The sequence below is a fragment of the Pezoporus occidentalis genome, unplaced genomic scaffold (genome assembly GCF_034315485.1).
Source record: "Pezoporus occidentalis ecotype Australia unplaced genomic scaffold, CSIRO_AGI_Poc_V1 ctg63, whole genome shotgun sequence".
NCBI classification, from domain to species: domain Eukaryota; kingdom Metazoa; phylum Chordata; class Aves; order Psittaciformes; family Psittacidae; genus Pezoporus; species Pezoporus occidentalis.
In genome coordinates, this window is record NW_026915977.1 from 4,630,473 (window position 1) to 4,649,941 (window position 19,469).

The 19,469-nt window shown below is 37.8% G+C and overlaps 1 protein-coding gene across 2 annotated transcripts in view; it reads right to left on the bottom strand.

Moving 5' to 3' along the window:
* The window catches only part of BRWD3 (bromodomain and WD repeat domain containing 3), a 58,932-nt gene that overhangs the window by 10,348 nt on the left and 29,115 nt on the right, over positions 1–19,469 (bottom strand). For both annotated transcript variants that reach the window (XM_062639999.1, XM_062640000.1), the window contains 23 exons: positions 18,606–18,759; positions 17,985–18,119; positions 17,027–17,155; positions 16,396–16,621; positions 15,529–15,699; positions 13,509–13,692; positions 12,893–12,986; positions 12,303–12,452; positions 11,420–11,496; positions 10,277–10,454; positions 9,769–9,885; positions 9,219–9,326; positions 7,641–7,765; positions 7,328–7,410; positions 6,626–6,737; positions 6,203–6,264; positions 5,961–6,116; positions 5,141–5,261; positions 4,282–4,407; positions 4,113–4,194; positions 2,418–2,474; positions 1,746–1,886; positions 1,336–1,488 (listed from right to left, as the gene is read on the bottom strand). In XM_062639999.1, the coding sequence (XP_062495983.1) occupies positions 1,336–1,488; positions 1,746–1,886; positions 2,418–2,474; positions 4,113–4,194; positions 4,282–4,407; positions 5,141–5,261; positions 5,961–6,116; positions 6,203–6,264; positions 6,626–6,737; positions 7,328–7,410; positions 7,641–7,765; positions 9,219–9,326; positions 9,769–9,885; positions 10,277–10,454; positions 11,420–11,496; positions 12,303–12,452; positions 12,893–12,986; positions 13,509–13,692; positions 15,529–15,699; positions 16,396–16,621; positions 17,027–17,155; positions 17,985–18,119; positions 18,606–18,759 (2,941 nt within the window). The remainder of the gene's footprint in view (positions 1–1,335; positions 1,489–1,745; positions 1,887–2,417; positions 2,475–4,112; positions 4,195–4,281; positions 4,408–5,140; positions 5,262–5,960; positions 6,117–6,202; positions 6,265–6,625; positions 6,738–7,327; positions 7,411–7,640; positions 7,766–9,218; positions 9,327–9,768; positions 9,886–10,276; positions 10,455–11,419; positions 11,497–12,302; positions 12,453–12,892; positions 12,987–13,508; positions 13,693–15,528; positions 15,700–16,395; positions 16,622–17,026; positions 17,156–17,984; positions 18,120–18,605; positions 18,760–19,469) is intronic.

Below are 19,469 nucleotides of genomic sequence, written 5' to 3' on the forward strand. Positions count from 1 at the left end.
AACCCTATCTTTCCTGCCTCCATTCACGATGCTGTTGCAAAGATGGCAAAAGGGGTTAGAAAACCTCAGGACGCTGGCTCACATTTGGCAGCACAAGAACCTGCAGTGGCAGAAGGCCCAGCTGTTTGCCCCAGCTCTCAAGCAAGGATCACCTCACTCAGGTGCTTCACAGTATTTAAACAAATGGATACTGATGGGCCACTCTATTGAAGTAATTTGGGACTTGACTCACAAGCTGTTCAGTTATTAACACACAAGGAAGTTCCCAGGGAGCATGCAGCAGTAAATAACTCACCAAGATTACTCTGATGTCAAGCACTCATAAAACACCCTCAAATCACTTTTCCTCTTGCAATCCTCTACTGATTTCCCTTCTATTAAAGCGAGCAAAAGTTATTGGGCTTTACCTGCAGAGCTTACTCACAGCACACCTTTCAGCCTTATTCAACACCAAGAGTTCAATTTACCTTCAGCAATGGCAACTTTGTGCTTTCTCTCACACTCATTTAACACTTGGCTGCAGTTCCCTTCTCCCACAGCACCAGCCTACTTCAGGCTTACTCTCATTGTCTTGCTTACACAAAACACAGTAGTAGTCATTCCACTGATGAGCTAAGACTGTAACTCCTCAAATGATGAGTAAGGTTGCTCAACCTCCTGCTTCCTCCCATCCAATACCTCTGACACTCACACTGAATGCTCTTTGCAGCACACTCTGCTCCTTCTCCTGCATGACAGCGCCTTGTGTCACACCATGTTAGATGCCACATGAAAATTCTATGATAACATCAAATTCTATGTATTATTGTTTTGTATTGTATTATTGCTTTAAATAATAGTGTCTCTGTCTAGTCCCACATTTCTTAGTAGTTTATAAGTGCTCCTGTTTCCACACAAGAAATATTAGGCAACTTTCTGACCAGCCACCTTATCTATCCTATATGATGTGTTTCAGAGAAGTGATTTTGTCACAATGTAAGCATCTTATTGAATACGCAGCTTTTCCTTACAATAATAAGGTCAGTACAATTTAACGTCTGGAAACATAAAAGTAGACAGAATTTTGAGTATATTTTGAATACATCAATTGCTCTAATTCTATTTTGCATCAACAGTTTCTGAGAACCTTTAAGTTCAGATGAAAATAAAATTCCAAAGTGATCTGCATGAGCAGAACAAAGCAAATTTATAACCATAGCTCCCAGAATTGACAGAAAAAACTTATTTTTATTTCACAATGCAGTGCTTTGGTCTTCAGACACAGACCTTATTCCACCACTGTATCCATGTGGAGCCAGAGTTTTTGCAAAGAAGGCATTAATATTTATTACTTACTCGAGACTTTTTATTAGGAGTATAAGCTTTAGAGTTGCAGAATATTAAACGAATATCTTTGTAGAATTCCAAGGGACTAACATAGTTTCCTGCTTCCAACGTTTCTTTCACAGTGCTGAAGTCCATAGGAGTGTCTACAATATCTCGATAATCCTGTAAGAATACACAAGTAAATAATAAAGGCTGCCAAGTCCTACAGCAATAAAACTACCGAAGTGTTCATCCACAACAGTGGCTCAAGTAATTATTTCTACTTGAGAGTTACTGCAGATAATTCTCTGAAAACAGTGCGCAGAACACGGTGTGTTCCAGCTCATAAAGGGAGAGGTGAGAAACATGCCCAACATGCACGCTTTGCCAAAGGATGAGCAATAGACTTTTTTAATTTTGCATATGGAAGGAGTACTTACAGGGTAGGAGAAGAGATCAACTGGCTGTCTAAAAGGCTCAGAGTCCTCTCTTTCATAAATCAGGTTTAACAACTGCTTGCATTGTTCTTTCCAAGCATCAGGACTTGCTTTCATGGGCTGCCTTTTTATTCGTCGTCTTACCTGCAGGGAAACAGAGGTATTTCATAGTTTTTCAGACTATTCATATTTTTCAATTTTAGTTCCCATTAATTTACCAGCTTTCTGACTCAAAGCAGATTTCCACAATTAAAACCAGAATTGCAGTCAGATGAAGCGTAGCTTATGGCACAACAATACGCAGTATGCAAACTGCAGAAATACGCCTTTTCTGGTAACACAGAACCACTCAAACCCATGAGAGGTATGCAGTATTTCAGATCCAGCCTTGTTATTTTTATCAGCTTTCATCCAAATTTGACTGAAAATGGAAACTGTTCTACTGTCTTTCAAATCAAATTAAAAAAGAAAAGATTCTTCAGCAGTAAGTAAATTTTCCTGCACGATAACTTCCTTAATCTGCCAACACTCACATGTACATGCAACTGAATTCACACAGTTAGGCCTACAGAGTGTCAGCTATGACAAATTTAGACCATTCCAGACCTAAATGAGTGTTTCAGTACCTGGTCTACCTCCCTTCACAAGCCAGACCCAGCAGAAACGTTTACTCACTCGTCTTTTTCCAGAGGAAGTTCCTGGAGCATCTGAATCTTCATCTACTTCTGCCACCTAAAGGCAATGATAATGATTACACACACGCATGTTGTACACAGCCCCAGCCATGGGAAAAAAAAAGTTAAAAACCAGATATCAACAACAAACACAATTTCAAACTAGTCAAATGCAAAAAATGCTTCAAGAAAACCAGAAACTAGTTTCAAACTAGAACTTACATAACTTAAAAAAAAAAAAGGACTTGGGTTAAGCTGTTTCATCTCTTTTCCAAGTTCCCTTCCATAAAAATTATATATAAACCATGTAAGAAATACGAATGCTGAGCCCTTAAGGCTCAGCAAAGTCCCAGGCTTGCAGAGCTGTATTCCCCCACCTAAATGACCATGCTCTGAGCAGCTGAGTTTATTCAGGTTTCATGTAGGCACACTTACATCAAGTGTAAGTAATATTCTCTTCAGAATCTGGATTTAGAAATTACAACAAAACCTCCTTTGTACACAGCTTCCTACCAGTAATTAAAAACACATTATTTTGAGAGGGCAGGAAAGTTTCTACAAAAAATCTAAAAGCAATTTGTTTCTTATTTTGAAACACTTTATAAACCAAAGCATATTAGAAAGCAGGTCTTTGAAAAGCTGGAGATAAAGGAATGGCGTATATCAGCAATTTTGGACACTTCCGATCATTTTTTTGACATGGAACAGATAAGATTCACAACTGGCACAAGAAGGTTAAATTGAGAAAGGAGGGTCTGCTATCTAAGTCAAGGAAATCCCTCATTTTCTTCAAAATACTCTTTTAATAATCTGTGAAAATAGATACCATTATATACCTTCAGTTTTATAAAAGCAATTAAATTATTACATTGCAGTATAGATTCAGCAACCTGGTCTAGTGGGAGGGGGGTTGGAACTGGATGATCTTAAAGTCCTTTCCAACCCAAACCATTCTATGATTCTGTAATATAAATCCAAGACGATGGCATCAGCCATAAGCACATTGGTCTTCAAGCAGCATCAGGTTTAACTTAAGTATTTCAAAACTGCAACAAGGAAGTATGTCTTAGGGAAGGGAGGAGACAAGAAACCCCCTAATTAAATCTTATACTGGCTCGTGTCCTAGAAAGCAACACTGAAAAAGTAAAACCAAGTGATGGAGGTTATAATAGATCACTTCTTTGCAACAGGAACTACAGCACGTTTCAAACTGTTTACAAACTGCATTTGAGGGGAGAAGGTAAGGAGAGAGAAAAAGTTAAAGCGAGTGGTACCTAACTTGGTTTCTACCTGTTATTTCACTCCACAGTACAAATGATGGGAAATGGCACAGAATTACGTAAGAAAACCAGCTCTGCTGCCTTGCTAACAATAGCAGAGCTGTTGTCCTTCTGGTTCGGCAGCCTGAGTAACCACTCCAGGTTATATTTCCCCTACTGACTAAAACTTCCTCACACCCCAAAACATCATGTGCTGAGAGAAGGTCAAAGATAGGCAGTTCCAGGAATCATTTTTACTTACATAAGGAGCTTATTCCCCAGGTGAGCAACATGAACAGCTTAAATAGGCTGATCTCAAAAACTCAGTGCAACTACCCATAAAGTAAAAAACTCAACAACAATCTTTGCTCAAATTTCTTACAAGTGCTGAATTTAAAAAGGCAAGAAGTTCTGATGATCAGACTTAATGGTCTTACCTCCTCCTCTTCATCAGTACTGCTTAGATCTTCTGCTTTCACCTTGTTATATATTTCTAATATATCAGTACAGCTCTGATCCCTGCAAGACAACAAGAAAAGCCAAAATGCATAATCAATATCTCAGAAACTCAAGACATCAGGTCTGTAATGCAAAAACCAGACCTACCCGATGAAGTGAAGTAAGACATCTGTTACAATTTTGGCTGCTTTGACTATAGGACTGTCTGGCTCATTGAAGGTTCTGGCGTTATGTTCTATGTATCGTACCTCCCACATCAGGGCAGAGATTCTCCTGAAAAAAACACAAACAAAAGAGATGGAAAGGTGCACATTTTTCATTCTGAATCCAGTAGGATTCCTCATTAAAAAAAGGAATCAGGTAATTAAGGTCCAGGAGAAACAGGTTGCTAGACACCAAGGTAAGTGGTTTCTGTTCACATACTGCTGACAGTCCCAATGTGCCAGGCTGCAATAGCTTTGTGGAAAAAAATGTCCCTCTTCAAATCAGCAATGAATGGAATAAGAAGAGGAAACAAACCTACTGAAGACGACTGCTGACTGCTCCCACTTAGAGGAAGCCTTAGAGGTAAAGTGGTCCTCAGAAGGAAAAAAAAAAGAGCAGAACATTATCTATCTTCAACTTAACTGGAAAAACTGAGATTTCCAGTTTACAGCACTATTTAGCCCACTGCTGGCAAGTGAAATACAAGGCAAAGCATCTACTTCAAAGGCAGTAGAGACAGCAATGAAGTAAATACGCTCTGCCTGCAAGGCATCCAGGGAGTAAGGCTCACAAAAAAAGACACTCCAGGTTCAGATAAACCAGCTTCTGCCTTAGCAATGTGGCCAAAAGAAATTATTATTCAGGAAGACTCACTTTGCCCAAGGTCAAATAGAACCTGATGCTGTTGGCTTACCAAAGAAATATATTGCAGAAATAGCATTACATGGCATTCAACTAAACATATTGTCCTCAATGGGGCTGTAGTAAAAGTAGATTACAAACAAATAAAAATTCAGCTAACCTATAAAACCTGTTTTCAAGTCTCCTCCTGATTGTGGTGAGGTCAGTTGGATAAGCAACAACAGTGCAATACATGGGATAGGCACTAAGGTCCACTGGAACAGCAAAGGGATTAGAAATGTCTGCAAGACAAAAGATCAAAATAATTCAGATGCCTCAGAAGAAAACAGAAGGAAGATTTAAGAACTAGATTCCTTAAAATGGTTTCTCAGTTTTCTCTCAGCAAAAAGCAATACAGATCTACAGCTGGCTATGTCATTACCCAAAGGATAGGATTCTTCCTCTTGTACCATCTGTTAACTACTCTTGAAAAAGCATTTTTTGCTTAAGGATCACATTTGAAATTTGCATCCGTATTGCTAAAAAGCAACCTGGCATATGCTCTTGCTACAGGAATATTGCAAGCAACATAAACTAAGAATATAGACATGTGTATAAATAGAGGAAAGAAGTTAAATCAGTGTGTGCTATTAAACAGCTACAAACCAGTTACAATGTATTTGCTGGTGAGGATGCTTGGTGAGGATTTGTTGGTTGTTTTTTTGAGGGGTTTAATTCAACTTTTTGCTTTTTTATATTCAGATAGGACCCACTAAGAACCCCCATGAACTTGAAAGGAAGCAGCTCCAGCCCCCCCCCCAAAAAGGGAGTATAACTGAAAAAGACACCATAGGAAATTTTAAAGGTTCTTTTCCAATGATTTAGTTGAACACATTTAAAATATTCCACACCAACTCCCAGCACTCCATCCTATCTGCTCTCCAGGCATGTGCCACCACAATGCTACTCTTAATCCTTCCCCCTTTTCTCTCCAAACGTACCAAGGGAAAGAAGTTGCTCAATCCCCTGGATTACTCGTTCACATTCTTCATCTCTGGAATGGGCCCCCCATTCTCCTTCCTGGGGTTTGTAAAGAAGAGCTGTCAGCTCATCTGGAGTCACAGGAACTCCAGCACCAACCTCCTCCGGATACGCAGCTGAAGAGGAATTCAACAACAGTAAGTACCAGCAGTGGCAAAAATGACTTACTTTGCATAAGGACATGAATTCAACACACACTTACTTCCTTCTGGAATCGGTTCCATGTCCCATGGACTCATCCTCTCTCTTTCATTATTGTCCCAGCTATTAAAAAAATACGTTCAAATGCCGAATAGTTAGAGCCGAATATAATGACACACCTTCTCTCTGCCAGACTTAAAACAAAAAGGTCATGCCTATTAGAAACAAGACGCGACACTAGCTATGTTCCAACCCCTTACTTTCCTCTTGTATCTCCTATATGTTCACTGCACAGCTGCTCACATGAAAAGCTTTGTTTTATGAATAAGTCAATTATTAAGTAAATAAAGTGGCTGTTCATGTATTTAAACGGAAAAAAAAAGGATCCTACTTCTAGAGGTAGACATTTAAGTTGCATGTAAATGCCTAGGAGACCTAGAGCATGTAAGTATGTGTGATACATTACAGCTATGCAAGTACTTACTGAACACAGTAGCACTGGAAGGAACTATCTGGATATTCTGCCTGGAAAGGCTGCTGACTCTCCACAGTTCCAAACCACCAAGCATCATCTATTATACTGCGAAATCTATCCCCTAGGAGGAAAAAGATTGCATGCAGCAAAAGAGCAACATAAATAATTGTTAAATACTTCTTTTTAGAGAATCTACTTCATCTTTTGTAAATGCACAACTTCAGTTTTTACATTTTACACTACAGGAATCAAGCCCTTCCCCAAAAGGGAGGACTTTACATCTCTGGTAAATAGTCACAGCTGCCCCTGTGCCTCAAATCACAATATAACAGCAGATTGTTCTGCTTGCAACAGTTTCCCTCATTTCCTTTTTTTATCTGCTACAGAAATTGCAGCAAACATCAAATAAAGTTTCCAATGATTGCTGTAATAGCATGTGCAGTAAATCTCCTGAAGAATGTCACCAGCATTTCAGTTCCTTACTTTATGGAAAATGATTCTCCTGTCATCTTGCCTGTGACTGGATCTAGGAATGCAAGCTTCAAGCAGCAGAGTGTAGGAGGCCCAACTTCATATTTAATTCCTACAGTCTTCACAAATTCTTGTTCCTATTTATCAATAACCCTTTACATTGCATAATAGAGATGCTGTATCCTACTAAACAGCTACAGAAATGTTGTAAAACATATGGAAGCGTTAAAAAATACTCACCTATTTGCCAGTTCCTTTCTTTGGCTTCATTATAAAACTGATGCAGCACAAGGAAGTCAATAACATCTGGCATATCATGGTACCTTCATGAAACAGACAAAAACAATTGCTTCTATAACCCATAAACACAGTTCCACATGTACAATACAGTCTCCAACACAAAATTTCATGCATTCTGTTTTCAGGTTTGGCGGAATAACTAATTAAAGCCATCATCATGCTTTGCAAGAGTAAAAAGAAAGGAGGGTAGGGGGAAGCTTCTAAACAGCAAGAAAATCTCCTGAAGAATGTCATCAGCATTTCAGTTCCTTACTTTATTGAAAATGATTCTCCTGTCATCTTGCCTGTGATTGGATCTAGGAATGCAAGCTTCAAGCAGCAGAGTGTAGGAGGCCCAACTTCATATTTAATTCCTACAGTCTTCACAAATTCTTGTTCCTATTTATCAATAAGCATGGAACAGTATTACTTTAACTTGGTAACAACAAAACCAGCCATGTTAAAGTACCAAACATACTAATAAAAACCAAATATGTTTCCACTTGACAGCCTAGGTAACTTCACCCATAAAAGTCTTTCAAGTAGTAAAAAACAATGACAGGCATCTTAAAAAGATGAATGAAAAAGATATACGGTGCTCAATTCCTTCGTGAATTTGTGAACAGGATACCCACAAACTATATAACTTTTGTAATAAAGTGCTAAGCAACACACCGACTCTGGTTATACCTGACCAGCCCAGGGCCTCTCACCCTCACACAGCAATTTACAGGGGAAGTAAAAGGAAATGCTTCCTCTTGAAGCGGAAATTCAACAATAGCCTTTATGTTCTCATCCTGTCAAACGTCAGCTGGTGGTAAGATCTCTACCCTCAGTGAAATGCTATTTCCTTTTCCTGATGATGCCTTTGAAGATTACAGCTGGAATCACTGAACACCTAGGACTAGTAACTGGATATTTTTTCAGTAAAGCAATTATTTTCATTAATAGAACCACTGCCATATACATATATGAAAATGAGCACATCTATGTGCTCTTCTCTTGGTATGAAATCTGAGTAAAGCAGAAAACATATGTCAACACTGTGGATTAAGTATTAAGGGACTGAGTGGTTCAAAGCAAAAGGATAAGAAAAATCAACATAACTATGTAAACTCAGTATTTACCCAAGTAATCCATAACACTTTTATTTTGTAAAAATATGTTGTAAGACATTGTCTTCCAGGAATTTAAGAAGATATGCAATTTATATGTTTAGCTAGATCCACTGTTTAGTAGAGATTGTGCATACATTTGGGTCTTTACACCGTGATGTCTTCTTAATACAACATTAAAAACAGTAAATAGAACCTAGATGTTCAGGTCATTGTGGAGTCCTGATAAAACTATAAACAATTTCTGAGTGGTGGGCTCTAAATGAATGAACTAAAAAGCCCAACAGAGCCATAAAATAATTTGGGTTGAAAATGACCCCTGAGAGTCATCAAGTCCAAAATCCTGCATGGGGCAGGATCTTACAGCTAGCTTAGATCAAGCCACTTAGAGGTTTTCCCTCTCAAGCTTTGAGAAGCCCTCAAGGATGGAGATTCCATTTCTCTCTGGGCATCCTGTTCCAGTGCTTAACTACTCTCACTCTGACTTTTTATATTTATTTAGTATTCTACTTTTTTTTATCTATCAAGCAAGAATGCCACACCAGATAAACTTCCACATTCTTTAATATCCTGGCTTCCTATTATTAGGAATTGAACAGACGCAAAAGCTTTGTCTAACGAAACAGTCACTTTAAGATTTACAATTTTAAATTTATATTAACATTTTAAACTAATGCAGGTTTTCAGTGTCTACTTTACAGAGACATTCAGCTCTTTGAAGTATTTGCTTAACTTACCCTGAGTTCCATTTTGTTCCATGGTTGTTTTTGCATGTTAATACTGTAAATTTTTGCTTTCCTTACTGCCCTCACGTAAGCTTCATGGCCTTGCCTGAAGTATATGATCTTAAAACAAAAATTAAAAAAAAAACAATATTAGTTTACTGATAGTCCTTTTCCTGTTTATTCTAAAATTTCTATGAAGACATCAGGCACCATCCCTTTCAGAACATACTGCACACTTCATTTCATTCTAAAACATGCTCCTCCTTAAAGATATTGGTATTATCGGTAGCACCCTGCTATGTGTTTTCTAACTTGGGATCACTAAGAAGTGTGCAGGTTTGTCTGAAGACACACAATCAACTCTTCCTGCTAGTCACACGTGCACAAAAAGAGAACAGGACTGCTATCTGTAAACAACTGACTGCTTGAGAATAAAATAAAAGTTATCACATTTCAGCCTATCTTGAGCATGACTCACCGAAATTATTGCTATGTATAATAGTCCTGACCAAAAAGAGCTCATCAGCCTAGCTGGGGTACTTAGAGTTGCTACAATCAGTACCTCATCTCCCATTTGTGGGACAAAAGGTGAGCGGCGGGGTATAGTATCCAGGATCCACTGAGGGGCAAGCCATTCTTCACTGGGTTCACCTTCCATCGAAAGCAGTCCACTTGGTTTCTTAAATATATTGCATTAAATTTAGAACACAAGTTTTATTTAATATGGCAGAACATATGAAAATTGATCATACAGTAGTTATCAAAGAGAACTAGGTATAAGGTAAAGCAAATGCTGGAATTTCAAACTTCCAAAAATCTCAATTAAATAGTAGGGAATAAGTCATGTTTGTTAGAAATATAATAGAAGGTTAAAACACCCCTCCATAAAGAGATTATATTTCTTTAGAAACATTCTAAACATCTTCTTTAAAAGGACGACAATGTAGATGCAATACAGATGCATTGTAATTTTACTACAAAACCACCTTGGAGTAAATCTAACTGTAGTGAAAAGCATAAATTCATAAAGTAAAAAAAAAAAAAGACACTAAAATGTTAAAAATACTGACCTTTTTTCTAGGCTGTTTAAGTTTCCTTCTTTTTGGCTCCAGTTCTTTTGTTCCCTTCATATTTTCATCTTCAGAACTACTACAGATTTTCCGAGCTGCCTGCCTGGTCTGTCTCTTTGGAGGCTGGAGATTAATTCCAGCATCTGCTGTCCAGTCAGAATACTCACTTGATGAATCACTGCAGATAATAAAAAGTTGCAAGAAAGAAAACAGCACTTCTGTTTTCACACAATAGAGTGAAAAGTCCAAACATTCAACCTGCTCTTCTGGTTGTGTGGAACAGATGTCAGGATTGGCACAAAATTTCATCCTCAGGTGAATTTAAAGGAAATGAAAGTGCCCTCTAATTTGTGCATTTCATCAAATTATTTTATCTATTGCTAACACACGGCGAAAATACAGTTATGGCTGATACCTATTTTCATACTAATTATCTCACTGATTCATAGACTGACTTCATGAGAACAGACTGCACAAAATGCATGAAAAATTTAGAAAACTAGAGCATGTCTAAAAATATAATTCTGACTTCTTTAATATCCAAATAACATGTGCAGTATTTATATTAGCTCATAGCCATTCTAGCCATAAAAGCATAGCATTAAGAAAACAAAGAGACTGCAGAAACTGCACAAATACATACTGACAACAGGAAAATTAGGAAATACTGAAGTATGAGTAGAAGATATGTATGCACTTCTGTCAGTATTTCTATTGACAAACTAGCATTGTTTTTTTTTCAAGCAGTTCTTAATTAAAGACAACATTTTCTTACAAATGGTCTTTCAAAACTGGTTATGACTGAAAAAAACCTCACAAAACAAAAAAACACATTATAAAATGTTTCATAAAGAACTCGGAAAAAAAGTCTTCAAATTAGGAAGTTTTCAGACTGGTTTTCTGTTTAAATACTGTTATCAAACCCTCTGCAATTACTTAGTCACTCAGATAAAATCATTTGTCTGTTCGCAGACGCCACAAATTTTGTTGGTTATCATTTTAAACTACCGAAGTGTACTAAACACTATGTTTAGGTCAGTATAACAAACCTGTGCTGAGTTGTAGTTATGGTATCACAGTATCACCTGTCTTATTTAATTTATGTAATAAACTAATGTTACCAATTAAGAAAGCAGTAGATACCTGGAACTGCTTTCACTTTGCCATGCTGCCACAGGATCATCCATAGATGCATCACTTGTGCCAACAGTCTCATCTTCCTGTATGAAAAACAAAAGGATTCATTTTGAGGCCATGTTTAAAATGTATCATTTTTGTTTGCAAGCAAGTTATGTGAGTTGTCTCATTCAAGGAAAGTTTTCTAATTCAGGACTGGTTTAGCTTTAAAAAAGTCTACAATTTCTTTCTGTATATTAATTAGTATTATACTGTATGCTTATATAATTCCTATAGAAAGAGATGTGAATTTTAATGGTACTAGAACCATGAAATTAGTTCTTACTTATGTGTTTGATCAATAATGTTTAGTGTCAAGTGACCAGCTTTATGGCTATTCCGTATGTTCAATGCATTTACAAAGTGACAATGTTCAGTCTCTTTTCACTTTGCTAGCTTCCTTGATGAGAACAAGTTATATGTAATCTGGTATGGTTTAGGTTCTTCCTTTGCCAATATCAATGATTAATACCAATACTCAATCTCTTTCAACAGCAGTCTACAGATGCAGATGAATATGACCTAGAATATATATGCTTTGTGAAATCCCGAAATAGAAAGTGGTTTAACATAACCCAGTTAAATTTACTTGAAAAATGTTTCAAGTTTCCAAGATTACCCAACCTATTTTAAGCTCATTTTGAATACTGTGCTGGCATTTAGGTAAATGGTCCTTAAGTCTCCAAGATCAACATACTACAGTAACACCACAAACCCAAAAGACTCAATGACCCGAGTGTTTCTTCCTACATGGAGAAACTTGGAGCCTTAATGGCTCAGCACATTTGTTGTCAAGCCCCGCTATTTGTGAACAGGGAGCCTATTGAAAGAACTGTGTGACGTGTCAAACCTCTGAGGAGCTGTCTGATTCTCCTCGTGCACAGGCATTTTGACTTGCGCCTTGCTGACTGTGTTCTATGGTGGAGCGTGTTTGGTAGGCATGCTGGCGCTTGCGTTGGTTTCTTCTCAAAGACCTTCCGCTTCCCGGTTGGTAATCGTTCTTTCATGGGACAGAAGGAACAAAAGAAAAAGATCAGAGATTTAATAGTGAATTACACAGCTAAAAGATGTCTCCTTAAGGTGACTGGATGCTGATTGTCCATTTACAAAGGACCACTAGGGAATCTAGACCTAGAACTGAATAGATATGTTTTACACACTTGTGGTTCATTTTAGTGGTCATGCAGGTGTGTTTGGTTCAATATCAATTGTACTTTTTAAAGTAGCAGTCCTTAGAAAGGAAGTTATGCATATTTAACATTGCTATTTGCATATTAGAGTATAAAGGCAGACAAATTAGTTACAGAAGGAAGACAGAGAGTCAGAGATCTTCTAAATAATTAAATAAAATTGGTCTGGGCTTTTTTTGTTTGTCTTTTATTACTCAGTGCTCAGAACTGCTTCACCTCCAGGTTTCCTCTTCTAGTGATTTAAACTCACCCGCTGTAAGGTGTGGGATGGCTTTCTCTTCTTTTCGACAGTGTATAAACTAATTTCAATTTCACCTTTGGCAGCTCGACATTCTTCCTGGACCCTAATTATACATAGGAAACATCCTCTTTATTCAGTGAATCATCACATAACTTGACAATCTCATTAATATACACATTAAAATACTTCTGGTCCCCATGCTATTAGAAGTCTGTGCACAAGTCCTCCTAGTAGTGTCCACACATTCTTCACTCCTTGAATCACATGTTAAAGAAGCAAACTTGTTAGTTGAGCATGCATAATTATTTAAGTAAATTTAAATGTATTATAAATATTTATAAGTTTGAGGGTTTTTTAAATAAGGCTTCAGAAAAATGTGGTATTTGAAGTACTGAAGAAAGATTCACTTGTGAAGAGAAGGAATTGCTATTCTCAACTCTCCAGCAGAGGCTACCACTGCAATCCTAATATATGGATTTGAAAACAAAAAACCCAACCAACCTACCCCCACAAAAGCCAATACATTTCTAAAAACCCATGTTTTAAACCTGATAACAGGTGTACAGAAGAATCACTAAAAATTACACTATTTAATCTTTTTTCTCTGTCTCACTTAGGATCTTACTTGCTTATGCCTGGAGGAAGCTCATTCACCACTACTCTCCTGCTCCATGCCATGAGATCTCTCTCAGTTGCCATTTGACTGCGGGGAGCATTGTGATGCATTTGACGGACCCCTTCAATCTGACCACTTCTCCGGAGACCAACGTTTGGTGGAGATGCAACATCCAAACCTGGACTTCGAAGAGCTAAAGAAGAAAAAGATTTTCTTCACTTCTATAAACCATGAATAAAATCTAGAATTTAATGATTAAGGACTGCACAGAGGTTCTTTTTTTGCAATAAACAGCACTTGTTCTATGTTAAGTGGCTTTGTCTTTTGCTTCAGATTAACATTTTTGTGTATTGGCCTTGGGCTACTGGAGATGTATATACTACTGCAACATCACTGTGGCTTGCTATATCTTAGAGATAGCTGAGGAAAGCAAAGATTATTATCTATGAGAAAAGTTTTAAAGGCTTTTAAGTGACCTTCAAATCAAAGCCTTGTCAGCTGCTTTAAGGTTCTGAAATCATGAATCTCTAAATTCTATGGTACGAGAAGAGATGAGGTTGACATCTGAGGTAAGACTGCTGCAAGGTTTAAGGTTTCTGCTGTATCTCCATTTGTTCTGTATTTGTCAAGCTTATCTACTGAGCCACAGGCACTGCTCCTGCTCCAGGCTTTATCAGGTAGCATAACACAACACAGTTCTACATGCACAGGAGAAAACAGACGCTTCAGGTAGCAAAGCAAGACAAAAAGACTGATAGTACCAGAATCACTGCCACCATTGCCTGTATTTGTCTCATCATTTGGGAATGCATCAATATGACTTCCACATGTTTAAATATGGTTAACCAGATGAATATATTGCATTCACAGGTTTGCAATCCTGTATAAAAATATTTGGCCATTTAAATATCAAGTACTTTATACATACTCTAATCAGGTTACACAAATGGGCAGTTCATGCAGCAAAGTCATTGATCAAGTTCTTGAAACTAGCTACTTTAATTTCTATACCACTCATATCTGGAAATTCCCTTTCACACAACTTCAGGGACATACAAATAAAATTGAGAGCTGGGATTGCACAACGCATCAGCTGATCATAAGAAGCAGAAAAGAATTCTGGTGCATTGAAGCTGGCATCTAGGCCACTTTCTTGATAACACCAATTTAGATCAAAGCAAAAGCATAATTTCGGTACTTTTCACTAATATTTTTCCTATTCTTTCTTGAATTTAAAGACAAGCAACTCCAAATCTAGCAATCCTAATGAGCTTTGCCAGGAAGACTAATTCAAACATGTGTAATCAGCTATTTAAGCTAGAACTAATTTATTAGCGGATGCAAATCTTTTAAAAGCTCAGGATGACTTGCAGCACAAGTCCACAGCATCTGCTCTCTTACATCAACTGCACTCAGTCAGCTGTTCACATCTGATTGAGTTTGTTTTAAATTTTTAATCACTTTGTATATGAAGAATAAAATCACAGTAGCAGAACACTTACCAGGAGAATAATCTCAAGCTTTCTAAGGAAACACTAAGACAGAGCAGACATGTTTATTTTATAAACACTGATGCTCTGCCTTAGCATTTATGCTGCAACAGGAAGCCATTAGTCTGTCACAACATTTTATTCCATTGACATTCTCTAATTATATGCTGTTATCTTGTCATTATGCAGTTACAAAGTATCATCTCTGTAGTAACTACCATCAAGACAATACAGTGAATTTTATATTTATTTTTTAGGAAAGATTTATAACAGGAATAATTACAGTTTAATAGTTCTAGGTAATCAAATACAGCTCAGTTAGACCATCATGTGCCCTCAGCTGCACCTTAAATTCCTCTGCTAGCATCAGAGGAATGTGCAACTGCTCCACACAGGTTAATGATGTGTGTAAGAACAGGAGAGAAAAGCATCCTCAAAGACACAGTCTCAGAGCTTACATTAACATGTTTTGATTAGTGCTTTAGGAAAAGAAATGGCTTTAGGAAAAGAAATGATGGCAGTAACAGAATGACACTTACCTCCATTTACAGAGTGGGATCTATTGAGTGGAGGGCTTGGAAGAGTTTCTCCTTCATTAATTAATCTCAGATCTTGTTCCCTCTGTAGTTCTCTGATCATTCCATCAAGGATACTCTCATCCTGGTCATTAGTTTGCTGCCCGATGACTTGTTCAACTACTTCACCATCACCTTGCCAAGAACAAAGCCACAAACGCTTATAAAATGATTAATTCCTGTTTTACTGAATACCAAAGAACCAAATGTAAAACTGTGCACAATTATTTGACTGCTTTGCAAAACATCTGATCACCAGCTGGCCTTCTGCTCTCATGCACTAAATGGAGGCAAAGTTTAAAAGAGAAGTTACAATAAAAACCTAAATTTACAGACTACACGTAAAATACAAACACAAACCCCTAGAAACAGCTGAAAGAAATTATGTTTCAGTAGGTAATAATGGAAGATCTCTTCTGGAGAGCAGCATTTGAAAAACTTTGTATCTACAATAAAAAATAATAAAAAAGCCCTTTTTTTAAAATAAAAGTATTTTTTCCATGTCTTTCTTAACTTTTTGCTTCTTTACTCACATACACAGTTACACTGAGGTTACTGGGACAATTTTTTTAAGCGTGCTGCCATATGCCTGGTAGAAGTTCACAGATTTTGGAATGCCACAGCCTCCACGCCTTGCTTCCAGGGAGTTTATTCCATATAGTCCCTTCATGCCATACAGCCACCTTAAACCCTCTTCTACCTCTATACTGAATTTAAACCACTAGTTTCAGAAGACAACTGAAACAAACAAATCTTTACAGCACCATCCTAGTGAGCTGGTGCTCACTACTATGCAATCCATGTATTATGCACGAGTTTTATATGGCATACCATTAGCTACATATCCCAGCTGAGGAATAAGCTGCTCATCCTTGCAATTTTCCCTCCCTGGTACGAGCCGCTGGAATCTCGTGGGATGAGGATTTCCATCAACATCCACCAAGAATGGAGGAGGCATAAGATGTGGAGCCTGTTGAGTCTGTTCATCCAACACATAGTTATTTGCATCACGGATCAGTGGTCGGTAATCCGTATGGAAGAACATCTGATCTGGAATCTGCAAGAAAAGCAATTTAGTAAATAAATCAGTGGCCATTTGCAGCTGTCTTGCTGTTTTGGAATGGCTCCCATACCCATAAACCACAACTTCTATGTTTAGTATCAGCAGAAGGAATGTTATGACAGAGAACAGATTCCTACCAGAAATGTGTTTTATTACCAAGGCCTGATGCAAAAATTCAATAGTAAAATATGCCAACAGAGGTGAACAGATAGAAGTTAATGCTTGGTTCCCCTGTCTAGATATTTTGTCTAAATCTTTTTGGTTTAGGTAAACAGCAACTGCTACATGATCTAATTACTGTTTTGTCAGGGGCAGGGTGATGGAATACACTGTAACACGAATACTTCTAAGACAAAATCAGGTCAAGACACAGAAAAGTCTAAAATTCATTCAACCCACCTTTTCATAATATTTATTGCATCCAAAACCAAATAGCAGCAGATGTCCATGAGAGTCTGTGCAGGCAAAATGCTGTCCATCTGGTGAGAACTTGCAATCAAAAACAGCTCCATGGCCTTGTCCCTCAATCTGGATACAAGCACAAAGCATTCCTTTCGCAATCATACAGTCCATATAAGAGCATTTTTGCAAAAATTTCACCTGTGCTCCAACAAATACTCAATCCTAACGCTGTTGTTTCTCACCTCGCTAAAAACTGATTCATAACTTTATTTTCTTCCACTTTAATTATTAAGCTAGACTGAACAATGCAGCAAAACCTTTCATTTTCTCTTCATCCTGAAATTCCAGTACAACTTCTAATGTATGTTCTGAAAAAACTACCTAGAAGTCTACATCTTATGTTAATGGAAGACATAGGGCAAGCCTGCACCAAAGATCTCAGACATGCATTGGCTTCATACAAGGAGGTTTCAAGGCCCACATGCCAGGAGGAAAGCTCAGGTCCTGAAGCAGTCCAACTGCATTTGCCCAGCACTGGAACTAAACCATCAAACCCAGCACGGGGCACATTAAGGTAAATGCAGCACAGAGCAAACCACACCACTTGCAGACGATGGCACTGTGCTACAACACAGGCTTATTGGGTTTCATTGTTCTGCCTAGGGAGTCACTATGGTATAACTATGCCTATACATGTGAATAATATTCAGATGTAACAGATCCCATGAAAGACTTGCTGTTATGCTTACAATATGCAAAAACATACTTTGGTATTGCTTAGTGAAGAGTACAGTTTTCTTTTTAATATGTAGGACTTTCCCCTAATCCTGTTGCAACACCGGTCACAACAGGAATACAGTGAAATCTGCCTCAAGATCAGTTTTACACAAATGTGGGGAAAAAAACCCAACCAAAACAACAACAGAACAAACAACCCTCCTCTGACCATTCTTACCATGTTAAAGTAATTGCGAATTTTTGTTCCTTTGTCTATATCCCAAACAAAAATATTTCCATCATGACCTGCTGACAGTACAATCCTTTGGTCAAACGGATGGGCCTCCAGAACAAAAACTTCATCATCATGACCCTGCAATGAGAGCAGGGTGAAAAAGGAAGTCATATTTCTCCATGTAATATCTCCAAAAACTAGAGTATTTAACGTGAGGACATCTCAGTTCAGGTAGTCATCCATGACAGCTCAATTTACTGAATCTTAGAGTAGACCTGTACTTGACAGCAGCATGCTGTTATCATGGCCCACTTTATAAGCGCTTAGACTACAGCTCAGCACAGCTGGGATGGAGAGGGACAGGGAGGAAGGAGAAATCAGCAGCAAGGACAGCTGCAGCCCACTAATCTGAGCATGGTGGCCTTCAAAGTGCTCCATTGCTAGCCAGCAACCACCAGGGTCTAGCAGCATTTTGGTCATCAGGTCCTTTCCCCATAATAATTCTCCCAATACGCATAAAACAACACAATCTTCATCACCGGGAATGACGATGCAGTTTAGCCTCATATCAATTTCAGAGTTGAACTACAGCCACTTGGGATGACCTGCTTGAATTTTACTCACAGATAAGCTATGAAGAAGCTGCCCCGTGGATGAGTTCCACACTTTGAGAAGGAAATTGTTGACTGCAGTGATGACAGTGGCATCGTATCTATCCCAAGCCACCATAGTAACCTTCAGTTTAGTCACTTTGTCCTCCCCAGATGCTACATTGTTTCTAAGGAAATCAATAATTTAAAGAAGAAATGAATCAGTAACTCCAGAAACATATGATGGTGCTAATTCAGTTTGAAATTCGGGAGGGCATGGCTGCGCCCACTGTAACCACTGACTTATGCAGAGGATGAAGGATGTCTTCTGCAGTGGTAAAAACCGGACACAGAAAATATTCAGAACCACTCAGATCTATAGAGTTCTGTTTTTTTAAAAAGGACAAGTTTCTCTTCTGTTCTTCTTTAAGCAATTACCCTTCCTACCCCAATTCTTTCTTTCAAGCTATTCAGTTCTATTAAGGTTTTTCATACAAGACATTTTTCTTATCAGTCACCAATATGAGTATGCTGTATAATGAGCAAGAACCTGCTAAATAAACCCCAATCATTCTTCAAAAGATGGATTTCTCCATTTCTGCTTTTCATTACTGTGCATATTCAATTACAAGGCTGCTTACAGAAGTCATCTAAGGTTCACAAAAAGAAAAACTCAAAATCCTAATTGAACCTGAGAACCAAATCACCATATCTCACCTCTAACTTGAAAACTTAAGGACAAACACAATGTTCAGAAATATGCTTCATTATATATATATATATATATATATATATATATTACCTAACAACATACGATCCGTGAGGTTCTACTAAAACTTCTTTCTGTAAGACGAACTCTGTTTGACATTCTTAATTCACATGTAAAATACTAAGTGCT